The sequence below is a fragment of the Sinocyclocheilus anshuiensis genome, unplaced genomic scaffold, assembly GCF_001515605.1.
Source record: "Sinocyclocheilus anshuiensis isolate Anshui unplaced genomic scaffold, SAMN03320099.WGS_v1.1 scaffold676, whole genome shotgun sequence".
NCBI lineage: Eukaryota > Metazoa > Chordata > Actinopteri > Cypriniformes > Cyprinidae > Sinocyclocheilus > Sinocyclocheilus anshuiensis.
The window spans coordinates 1,354,558-1,366,603 of NW_015558579.1; the positions used below are offsets into that span (position 1 = coordinate 1,354,558).

The 12,046-nt window shown below is 37.6% G+C and overlaps 1 protein-coding gene across 7 annotated transcripts in view; it reads right to left on the reverse strand.

Annotated features, from left to right (window-relative positions):
• The window catches only part of dnmt3ab (DNA (cytosine-5-)-methyltransferase 3 alpha b), a 60,519-nt gene extending 49,070 nt beyond the window's left edge, over window positions 1-11,449 (reverse strand). For 6 of the 7 annotated variants that reach the window (XM_016475463.1, XM_016475462.1, XM_016475460.1 and 3 more), the window contains exons 1-3: window positions 11,316-11,449; window positions 8,862-8,953; window positions 3,974-4,078 (exon numbers count right to left, since the gene is read on the reverse strand). In XM_016475463.1, coding sequence (XP_016330949.1) covers window positions 3,974-4,078; window positions 8,862-8,939 — 183 coding nt within the window. In that variant the 5' untranslated portion in view covers window positions 8,940-8,953; window positions 11,316-11,449. Of the gene's footprint in view, window positions 1-3,973; window positions 4,079-8,861; window positions 9,050-11,315 lie in introns of all 7 variants that reach the window. The other variant, XM_016475461.1, reaches the window with a different exon arrangement.
• Between the last annotated feature and the right edge of the window lie 597 nt (window positions 11,450-12,046).

A 12,046-nucleotide genomic window follows, 5' to 3' on the forward strand; every position in this document is an offset into this window, starting at 1 on the left:
AATGTTAATACGTCACCAAAACAATGTTTCACTCACATATAATTGAACCATATTTAAAATATTAATATAATATTTAAAATATTTCAACATTTTTTTAAAGAATACTGTCATTACCTAAACACCGCAATAATATGCCATGAATATGTATCTTTAATACACAAAAACCATTCAGTTTCCGTTCATTTAATTCAAATATGAAAAATTGCTGTTTTGTGAATCTTTTTGACTGACTCATTAAAAATAACTGATTCATGAGTCATGAAAACTGAGTCATTTTTTCACAAATTTGCCATTATGTCTTTGCTCTCTCTACAGAGATGATGTCTAACGAACCACATATGGATGCACACAATGATTTCTCAGTTGTCACTGCTGGCAAATAGATTTTACATTTTTGTTGCACACACACACACAAAAATCTTTTTATTTTTTTATTTCTGTCTGGGGCCTTGGTAAGCATTAAAGGGATTGTTTGCCCAAAAATGAGAAGTCTTGTCATTTACACAAACCTGTATTATGTCCCTTCTTCTGTAGAACATAAAAGAAGATATTTTGAAGAATGTTGGTAAGCAAACAGTTTTGGCGACCATTGACTTCCACTGTACAGTCCAAAAAAAAAAAAAAACCCAATGATCTTTTTTCAAAGTATCTTCTTTTATGTTCCACGAAAGACAGAAAGTCATGCAGGTTTGGAACAACATGAGGGTGAGTAACTGATGACAGAATTTTCATTTTTGGATGAAAGAACAATACCCTATCAACCACATAGCAACCTCACCCAAGCTTTACAATGGCACGTTTTGCATGGAAAATGCATGCCCTTAAGTCCAACCGAATTCAGAAATGCCCGGAAAACCATGAAACAATGGCACTGGCTGCAGTCCAGTGATCAAAACAATGTGGTTTGCTTTGATATTAGCACCTTCCTTATGTGACCTAGAAACAAATCCCCCCCATGTGTATATGCTGCACTAAAGTTTGGAAATAAGGATAAAGGGGGGTTGTTTTCAAGTCCAATTTCCGTGTCTAAAAACAGCACTGTGGAAAACAATGCTACTACCGTTCAAGATGAAAAACAGAGCTGAATTTCAAAGTTCTGGTCATCATTCTTGATACGTCGCTTATAGCCTCGTCTTCCCCAGACGGCTTCACAATTCCAGGACATTTCAGCGAGGCAGTCAAACATAGAGTGCTAACAAAGTCCTCCACATCAGCAGTCAGCACCTATGAGAGATGACTCAAACATTATTCTAGCTGTCTTCACATGGCTTACATTTCACAGAGTAAGACAATTACCTGTTGAAGGAATGGGATAGGAGGATAATACAGTCAGAAAGTCCTCAGGGGAAGGCAGGAGAGGATGTGGGGCAACCGAACATCCACATGCCCTGACATGCCCTCTCTGGATTAATTATGCAAGAGTGGGGATTATTTTCAAAAAACAGGAATACTGGCTCCGGAGAAGGGGGATGTTTACCAGGGACTGGACATGGAAAAGAATTAACTTACTCCCAGCATTCACTCCCTAAAATTTACAGGGCCCAGGACAAAGGATTTATGACTTATCTCTAGGGCCCAGTGAGTAGGCTAATCTATAGAGGACTTCAGTGGGGTCCCATGACCCGGGATAACATTTCCCGATTGGCCCCCTACCTAACAATGGCCCTGAGCGGTTTGTCGGGAAGGTGCGAAACAAGCAAGAACACAAACACTGAAGCTCACTATGCACTGTACGACTTTTTAAATGTATGATAGATTATACAATGTGATCTGAAAGAGACAGACAAGGCAGATGTGATGTGTGTGTAGTGTTTCATACCAAATTTTACGATAAATTGTAGCCACAATTCATCGCTGAAAAAGCTGGTCGCACACTTTACGAAAAGCCCTGGATGCGTCAATTTGTATTCAAGTTCTCAAGTTCATGGATAGACAAGGCTGATTGTTCGATGTGTACTATACTGCATGCCAGATTGTAGCCAAGACATACAGCCACAATTCTGTGTTGACAAAGCCAGTCGCACACTTTATGAAAAGCATTGCACATTTCATTTTGTACTCGCATTCTCAAGTTCAAGACGCCACCCCAAAACTGTGAATCTACTCGCCATACAGGTAAAAGTTCAGATGTGATGTGTTCAGTGCTTCATGCCAGACTGTACGATAAATTGTCACCAAGACATCCAGCCATGATTCAAGGTTGACAAAGTCGGTCGCACACTTTACGAAAAGCACTGGACACATCAGGGCGTTTACACCTGGTCACTTCATGCGTTTTCTCTGATTGGATAGCTGACATCTGATTTGCTAAAATGGTTCCATTTATACTTGGCCACATTAATGTGTCTACGCAAAATGGATATAAATCCGATCTTAAATTCCCGAACTATATGCAAATTTAACGGAGTTCACGTCAACGAAAGCAACATATATGCACTGCATTTTTTTCATTATCAGCTCATTTCAAGATCAAAGATACGTTTGTCTTACGACTTTAAATGAAGATGATTGAGTGTTGAGCGTATGCGACTTACTTTCAGTTTCATTTGCGTCAGTTTGCGCGTTGGCTTGCTGAAGAGATACTCAGCTACTCATCCGCAGCGATTGTTGTGTTGCATTAGCACTGTCATATCTGGCTATAACACGTTATATAGCCTATAACTGCTGAATGTTACCTTTCTTAAATTAACTTCTGTTTCATCCGTCCTATCTACATAATATTCCTATGATGTCCGGTGTTGCCTTCTTTTCCTGTGTTTTGTCTGACGTTATCCTCTGTATTATTGTTTGATGTTATCTTCACCTATTGGATGTTTATTGTAAAGTGTCCTTGAGCTCTGGAAAGGCGATATATAAATAAAATGTATTATTATTATTATTATTATTATTATTATAACATGCTCTCACATGTTTATTATTTTAACAATTTGGGAGGAGTAAAATTTACATATGTGGTTTCAACAACCAGATGCATTTACACTTGCCCAGTTTCGTCTGGAATGCATCCCAGAACACCTCCTGAAGTGGTGTTCAAAAGTGTTGTGAAAGGCATTTACACCTGGTCTTTTCACGATCTGATAGCTATCCGATTAGTGAAAACGCATGAAGTGACCAGGTGTAAACAGGCCCTCATTCTGTACTCACATTCTCAAGTACATACTATGTACTTACTACAGTGATTTCAATAACTGGGTTATAACTAGGTACTAACCCTGAACCTACCACTAAACCTAACCATAACCCATGTAGTTACCTTATATAACAGTACCTAAGAGCCAGAGGTAAGTATATTGTACGTACATGCAAGTACACATACTGTAAAATAAAGTGCAACCAAACATAGACTTTATTCATACCACAAAAAGACAAACGTATTACTGAAAAATGCACAATATGCAATCATCCAGCCTAGGGTGAAGTCAGTATGTACATTAACGATGATTTGGGACAAAATATGATGTAATTTAGTGCACTATGTCTATTTTGAAAAGCCAGGGTTTGTACATTCACAGAAAAATCTCATTTTTCCTCTACGACAATAGAAACCCTTTATGATCCCAGAAATTTGTCTCAGACAGTAAGATCGTGGCCAAAATTGCTGTCCACACCAAACTTGTCAACACAATGCTGAGGTGTTATTGGTGGTCACCAGTGGTTTTTAGTTCTTTGCTATGGGGTTAGGATTTTGCTAGGCCCAAGTCAAGATAATGCTCAGGTCTCTCCTTCAAGTCTAGAGGAGTCTTTGTCTGTTTGGTTGTCCACCAGGTGCAAATCTCAAGTTTGATCAGTTTTAAAAAATGTGTCTGGTGCCCCCATGTCATTACCAGCAACCACATGTTTGCCTGTTTACCCGTTCCCTACCACTGCCAAGACTAGCGCCTGGTGGATAAATGAAAATAAACCGAATCCCAAGGGAAGTTGGGTGTTTTGTGGTTTGGTTGAGTGTTGAGAGCTCAGTCTCTAGGATACTCACGGGGAGGTGCTTGCGTTTGCGGCCAGGCCGTCCAACCTTGCGGACAGGAGTGCAGAGCGAAGGCATCTCGTCAATAACCACGGTGTCCGTTCTAGAGTTCTCATTCTAAACAGACAGAAATGAACATCAATTAACCATTATTGCTTAACCAAAGTCCTTACTGGCTCATATTCAAGCTCTCAGGCATTTAGCCATTTTGAGATCGATGGATAATAAAGAAAATATATTTTTAGTTCCATATATTTTTTAAAAACTGCAGCTATTTAATTACTATTTAATTTTAAATTCACTGATTTTGACAATATAGTGAAGAAAATATAGTGGCACCATATCAGTTATTGGCTGATAATGAGAATTTTTCAAATGTGCAATTATTGGATATCATTGGCTATTAACGATTATTGGATATTTACACTACAGTTCAAAAGTTTTGGGTGTAGATATCATTTTTTTTAATGATTTTTAGGCGCCTTTAAGTCTTTTATGCTCACCAAGGCTGCATTTATTTGATCAAAAATACAGTACAAGCAGTATTATAGTGAAATATTATCACAATTTAAAATATATGTTTTCTATTGTAATTTTTTCCTGTGATGCAAAGCTGAATTTTCAGCATCATTACTCCAGGCTTCAGTGTCACATGATCCTTCAGAAATCATTCTAATATGATGATTGGTGCTATAAAAAATTATTAAAAAAATTATATAATAGTTAAAAAAAAAAAAACTAAACGTTTTATCATTTTTTATTATTATTCATGTCGAAAACAGCTGTGTAGCATTTATTTAAAACATAAATTGTGCATCCTTGGAAAATAAAATTATTAATTTATTTAAAAGAAAAATCTGATCCCAAACGTTTGAACAGTAGCGTATTTGTGCTTTCTCATTTCTCTGTTTTGACATTTAGATTGCATTTGCCATCATCTAATGCTGACTTAAATTTAATCCTTAAAAACACTAATAATTTAATAACACTGGTAAATGTAATCTAGTCAATCTCAAAATCTAATAAATCTCTGTAATGTTTTAATGTCTAAATTCCCTTTAAACTGACTGATTTTAACAATAAAATTAGTTATTTATTTTCAATGCATTTAAACAAAACAGTAGAGTTTATCAGTTATCAGCCATAACATGAAAATAATTATCAGCTTATAAATCAATTCAACCTTAATTTTTTACAATATGTATTCTCAACCTTTACACACCAAAACGTGCCCGTACACACACCAAGACTTAAATTCGTTGAACGAGAATTTTAAATATCACTCTATCTTTCATACCAAGGTTATTTAGCTAATGAGAAAAGCCCGTGTTTGAATGGCATCATCCTTTTAGCCGAGCTAAAGTTTGGGGTGATACAGCCGTGGAGAGATCCCGAACTCTCTGGGCTCTCTCCTGACACAGTTACAAAGACATTCAGTGGTTCATTCTCTCCCCTCATTCACTTTCTCTTTGTTTAACACAACCGTGTCTTCCCTCCTCAACAATAGCCACTCTTCGTCCAGCCAAGCACCCTAGGGTGGACGGGAGAGAGAAGATGATCCTAATGTAGCCGCTGCAGCAGCTTCAGGGCTGGGATGAATCAAACCACCGGCTCTAAATCAGAATGCTAATGAGGATGCTGTCCCCGTCTGCCATGACTACTGAGAAGTCCAGCATGGCCGAAAGATGGCGGGACACCACTGGAATTTCTTATTATTAATGCATAATGATGCTGATATGAAGCAGGGTACAAATAGCATCTCAAGTTACCTAAAAATGTACAATTAAATTCAAATCAATGTTTTATTAAAATATATTTAGATTTAAAATATGATGCATATTTATATTTTATTATTTTTTCATATATATCTATTTACTTCAAATCAGAGTTCTGGAGAGTTAGCATTGCTCTTTTCCTGTGACGGTCTTTCCACATATTTTATGACTAAAAGAACCCTCACACAATGTTCTCATTACGATACAATTAAACAAACAGAATGTTTAAACAAACAAAAACAAAGGGTGTGCACAGAAATCGACGTTGCCTTGTGTGAACTCAGTCACACCGTCTACATCTTTGCTCTATTTCTGTCGGCAGCCGGTTATTTAAGGCAAGAACTGTTGCCAAGCAACAGGACTACGAGCGTAGCGCGGGTCCATGGGTGCAGGGGTGAGGAAGAATGAATTCCCCTGTAAATCAGGCAAATGCCAGGCAACACCCACGTCACTAAACGCTCGTACGAAATTACCTAAAAATGTACAATTAAATTCAAATCAATGTTTTATTAAAATATATTTAGATTTAAAATATGATGCATATTTATATTTTATTATTTTTTCATATATATCTATTTACTTCAAATCAGAGTTCTGGAGAGTTAGCATTGCTCTTTTCCTGTGACGGTCTTTCCACATATTTTATGACTAAAAGAACCCTCACACAATGTTCTCATTACGATACAATTAAACAAACAGAATGTTTAAACAAACAAAAACAAAGGGGGTGATCCTAATGTAGCCGCTGCAGCAGCTTCAGGGCTGGGATGAATCAAACCACCGGCTCTAAATCAGAATGCTAATGAGGATGCTGTCCCCGTCTGCCATGACTACTGAGAAGTCCAGCATGGCCGAAAGATGGCGGGACACCACTGGAATTTCTTATTATTAATGCATAATGATGCTGATATGAAGCAGGGTACAAATAGCATCTCAAGCTTACCTAAAAATGTACAATTAAATTCAAATCAATGTTTTATTAAAATATATTTAGCATATTTATATTTTATTATTTTTTCATATATATCTATTTACTTCAAATCAGAGTTCTGGAGAGTTAGCATTGCTCTTTTCCTGTGACGGTCTTTCCACATATTTTATGACTAAAAGAACCCTCACACAATGTTCTCATTACGATACAATTAAACAAACAAAATGTTTAAACAAACAAAAACAAAGGGTGTGCACAGAAATCGACGTTGCCTTGTGTGAACTCAGTAACACCGTCTACATCTTTGCTCTATTTCTGTCGGCAGCCGGTTATTTAAGGCAAGAACTGTTGCCAAGCAACAGGACTACGAGCGTAGCGCGGGTCCATGGGTGCAGGGGTGAGGAAGAATGAATTCCCCTGTAAATCAGGCAAATGCCAGGCAACACCCACGTCACTAAACACTCGTACGAAACAGAGCAGACACTATCTCTGATAACAATTCACTCCTGTTTACTAATTATGTTCACCAGAGCCTCTATGCTTACACTCGATAGCCCCGCAAGTCACTGCCGTGGAAATGAATCATGTCAAATTAAAATGGTATACTGAATGAAATACTGTAGTGATGGATTTGAGGGGAGAGTTAAAGGGACAGTTCACCTAAAAACGTTATTCTGTGGAACATGAAAGAAGATATTTTGAGAAATGTGCTTTCATTTTGGAAGCCGCCAAAACTGGTTGGTTCTTCAAAATATTTTCTTTTAATGTTCCGCAGAAGAATAAAGTCATACATGTTTGGAACGACACGAGGGTGAGTAAATAACAACAGAATTGTAATTTTTGGGTGAGCTATCCCTTTATAATTGTGACATGCAACATGTCAGATATCTGGAAAATGGAAATGCATAAAAAGATATTATGCAAGAAAATTAATGAATATGAGTTCTTCTGGAAAACAAACACTTTTAAAAGTAATCTATCTTATATAGGGAAACCCATTCAATATTTTGTAATTTTTCCATGGGGTTTTTATATGTGACCTCTTCAGCAAAGGAGTCTAAACCATTAATAATGAGGGGACAGGTCACCTTAACTTAAAAAAATTTAACTTTGCCTTGTTTCTTTATTTGCACTATAATAATTAAAGAGATTCATTTTGGTTGGCCGCAGTGGTAAGAAAAAAATTGTTGTTGATCGTGCAAAAACGACAGCTTTAGGACCAAGCTGGAGCAGCTGCCAACCGGCTCCATCAGCAGACGAATGTAATGAAAAAACGAACGCATAATCGGTAAAAAGTGCTGTTTATCACTTGCTCCTACTGGCTGAAATGTTATACCGCGTAACCGTAATTACTAGACGACAACCTGGACATTTACTCTGAGCTGTTCGCATACAACAACAATGCTAATACCAAAAGAAATCTATTTAATCTGAGTAATCAATAGACAAAACCACACTACAACAAGTACAGGTCGTTTTTCAAATGCCTCATTAATGAACTTGTAGTTTATTTAGTGTAACATTACATAATTATTCAGCTTTGTGCTAGCTTCATTATATTGAACGTTTTCATTTATTTATAAAATATTTTTTATATTCTTGCATTACGACATTAACAATATACAACAATAGGATTATAATTAAATTGAATATTACATAATATTATTAAACAGACATTTTGAGTGTTTCTACATGATGTTGCAGCTGTTAGGTTGGAGGATCTCAGAGTTGTAATTATGAGTTCTACGAGGATGTAAAGGACATTTTACAAGCCAGAAACTCGTAATTATGGTAATTCCAACATGGTGTGAACAAACCCTTATGCTAGTCAATATTTAAAATGTCAAAATCATTCATATTAATTTAAGGATTCCATGTTGCATGAAGATTTATAAGATGTCACCACCACTTTTCAAATCATTGCAACAACCATTTTCATCAGTATTATGCATAAATATCGTGACAGTTTTTTGAAGTAACATTAATTTTGAAGATTTCAGTTAAAAGACACATTGTCTTTTTATTTTCAAAGCTATAGAGCATTTATAAAATTCTAGTCGCTGCACATGCAAAGTTAGCATAGGCTTTTCGAAAACACAAGACATTTCAGTGACAGATGTGGTAACTAGCCTTATTTCAGGCAGTACACAGCAGGCCGAACATAAAAATGTCCAGGGACTCATTAACCTCTTACCATTTGATTTCCGTTCGTGTCACAGTTGAAGTCGGAGCTCTTGAATGCGGCGGCGGCGGTGACTGTGTTGGACGGCATCGCCAAATGAGTGACTGTTGAACACAATGCAAAAGTCGAAAAAGATCAAAACAAAAATAAAAGAGCAAAAAAGGCGAAAAACAATGATGACCCTCCTTCTTTAGGATCCCCTGTGAAAAGGAACACCATAATCAGAAGAAACAGCACTCGAACACAACATTCAGAATAAAAAGACACATCCAGAAGATTAGAATAATAATACAATCATTCGTTAATAATAAATAGTTGCCCTCAAATATAAGTGAGATGAGGTGCTTTCAAACTTATATTAGCAACTGGACTTCTTAATGTCTGTTAAGTAAGTAAAACATCGATGTGTATGCAAATATTAGGGAATAAGATGTCACATTCAGGTCGTGAATGAGAAATCAACCTTAATTACATGTCATTTTTCAGTCTAATACACCAGAAAATAAGGTATTGATGAGTTGACTCAAAATGTACGCATTCTCTGACTGCTACATGAAAATCCTTCTCTGGGGTGAAATATGAACTCTTCGCTTTATGGTATTTCCTATTTTCTTCCTCAGAGCAGTTTTAAAGGGATCTGTACATTTTATTCTTCACTCCCATGTATGTGTGCCTCACTGTGCTTTCTCTACAAGTAGGACACCAAAGTCCCATGAAATTAGATTTGGAGGTCAATAAATTAGGCGAGTCTATCGTTAAAGGAATAGTTCACCCAAAAATTAATACTCTGTCTTCTGAATTCTTTGCTTACTGTAATGTCATTCCAAACTCACACAATTTCCTTTCTTCCGGTGGAAAACAAAAGAAGAGGTTTAGCAGAATGTCCATGCCGCTCTTTTCCAGACAATTAAAGTAAATGGTGACCAGAGGCTGTAAAGCTCCAAAAATGACAAGAAGCATCATAAAAGTCATCTAAATTTCTTCACTCCCATGTATGTGTGCTTCAATGTGCTTGCTCTACAAGTAGGACACCAAAGTCCCATGAAATTAGATTTGGAGGTCAATAAATTAGGCGAGTCTATCGTTAAAGTAATAGTTCACCCAAAAATGAATACTCTGTCTTCTGAATTCTTTGCTTACTGTAATGTCATTCCAAACTCACACAATTTCCTTTCTTCCGGTGGAAAACAAAAGAAGAGGTTTAGCAGAATGTCCATGCCGCTCTTTTCCAGACAATTAAAGTAAATGGTGACCAGAGGCTGTAAAGCTCCAAAAATGACAAGAAGCATCATAAAAGTCATCTAAATGATTTGTGCGCTACATCCAAAATCATACTTTCTTTGTGAACCAAACCAAAATTTAAACTGTTGACTCTGAAATCTCAATCATGTAAACATATTTATTCAAAAATGACATATTAGGAAACAGGCTTGACATTTATGATGTCAAACGTCATTGGACCTTATACCTCTTGTAATCAATAAAATTTGATTATGTATGGGATTTTAAAATACGACCGTCTGTTCCTACAAACCTATATGGCTTCAGAAGACTTAAAATAGTGCCACTGGCTTGTGAAGTTGTGAATGACATGAGGGTGAGTAAATTACAGTATTTTCATTTTTGGGTGAACTATCCCTAACTTTTACCAAAAAAAAAAAAATCACAGTAGTAACCATAAAGTACTTTCTGCCCACAGATACATTATAGTGACTAAAATAAGGTAACTTGATATTGCTATTTTCATTAAAACGGAGGAAAACTCTTGAAACTGGATATCCCATATTAATTTATTATTATTTCACAGTTCTAACAATAACTGTAACTATAGTATTTTGGTAAACTCTGGTCTCCACAGTACAGTACATAAATACAAGGGTAATGGCCAATTATTAATATTCAATAACCGGTGAGATGTGTCACAGGTATCCAATCACAAGGTGATAATTGATCACGTGTCTATCATAGTCTGTAACTGCATAAAAAGCTATTTTAATCATCCGCCTACTCGGATTATTCGGCCTTTATAAATGACAGTCATTTCCAACAGGCCAAGGCGGCTTAAATGTGACCCTTTCAAAAACTAGGTGATCTGCCTACCTAGACAGCACTTTTGGGCACCTTCAGCGTGTCTTTTGGCATTTTTGGGCATCATAAGCGCTTGCGGAACAGAATGATTATCAAAAATGCTGTCTAGGTAGGCAGCTCGTTAGGTTTTGAAACACAGCCATTGTTTCAAATCGAGTGGACTGACGCTACGCTTGCGAGGAGCTACAAATGAACGGTCATCAAGTTCAAGAGCATATCGCGGGGTATTAAGTCGCACATCTGTAAGAGCAGGAAAAACCACTGGCCACATCGAGCCGCCCCCCTCCGTATCGCCCCGAAAAACGGCCAGCCCCACGGCGGAGACTTATTTCGATGGCGGCCTTAGGTTCTAGACAAGTGGATCGCAGTGTTAATTACCCGCTTCGCCAAGTTCCAGGTCTGACCCCTTTTTTGTTTTCGCTGACTCCCGGATCCTCTTTCTGCTTCGCTCTCCCCGTCCTCCACCACCTCCACAGCCGGCCAACTCTCCTCCAGATGCTCCGCTCTCACTGACTGCAGAGGCCGCTCCGACAGCAGCTCCGCGGGTCCTAGAGTCAGCCGGTTACGGGGATAGGGTTTGCCTGTCAGAGAGAGACATCATCATGATCCAAGTCTTCCTTAAAGTCGGCATGAAATCATCCTATGTATTTTCTAAATGCATATTGTAGATCTTATTGCGAACGATTTAGCTTTGTATGTTTTGTTTATTGATTCATTAATTTATTTTCAATTCTATAAAAATGTCAGAACTGGACCTTCCAGTGAAAGTGACGGTCTCTTCTCTGAAGATGTAGGCCGGACTCCTCCAATCATTTAGTCCGTTTATTTAAACCACGCCCCTGCAACTCAGCCTTCAATTTTTAAAGCAACGCCCACATGTCATCATTCAATCAAGTCCCGCCCTATATTTTTTTCTTTTTCGATAATTTGTTAAGGTGTTAGGTGTGTTCACGCCATGTCGTAATTACGGCTTCGTCATACCTAGAGCTGATCCGTGCTGGTCGCTGAGGAAATACATCAACTTTCACCGTGGACAAAGCGGAGTCCAGCCTGGGGTCATCACATGTGGTTGCCGCTCATTCGTCGGATCCGCCGGGCGCGGCGTTCTC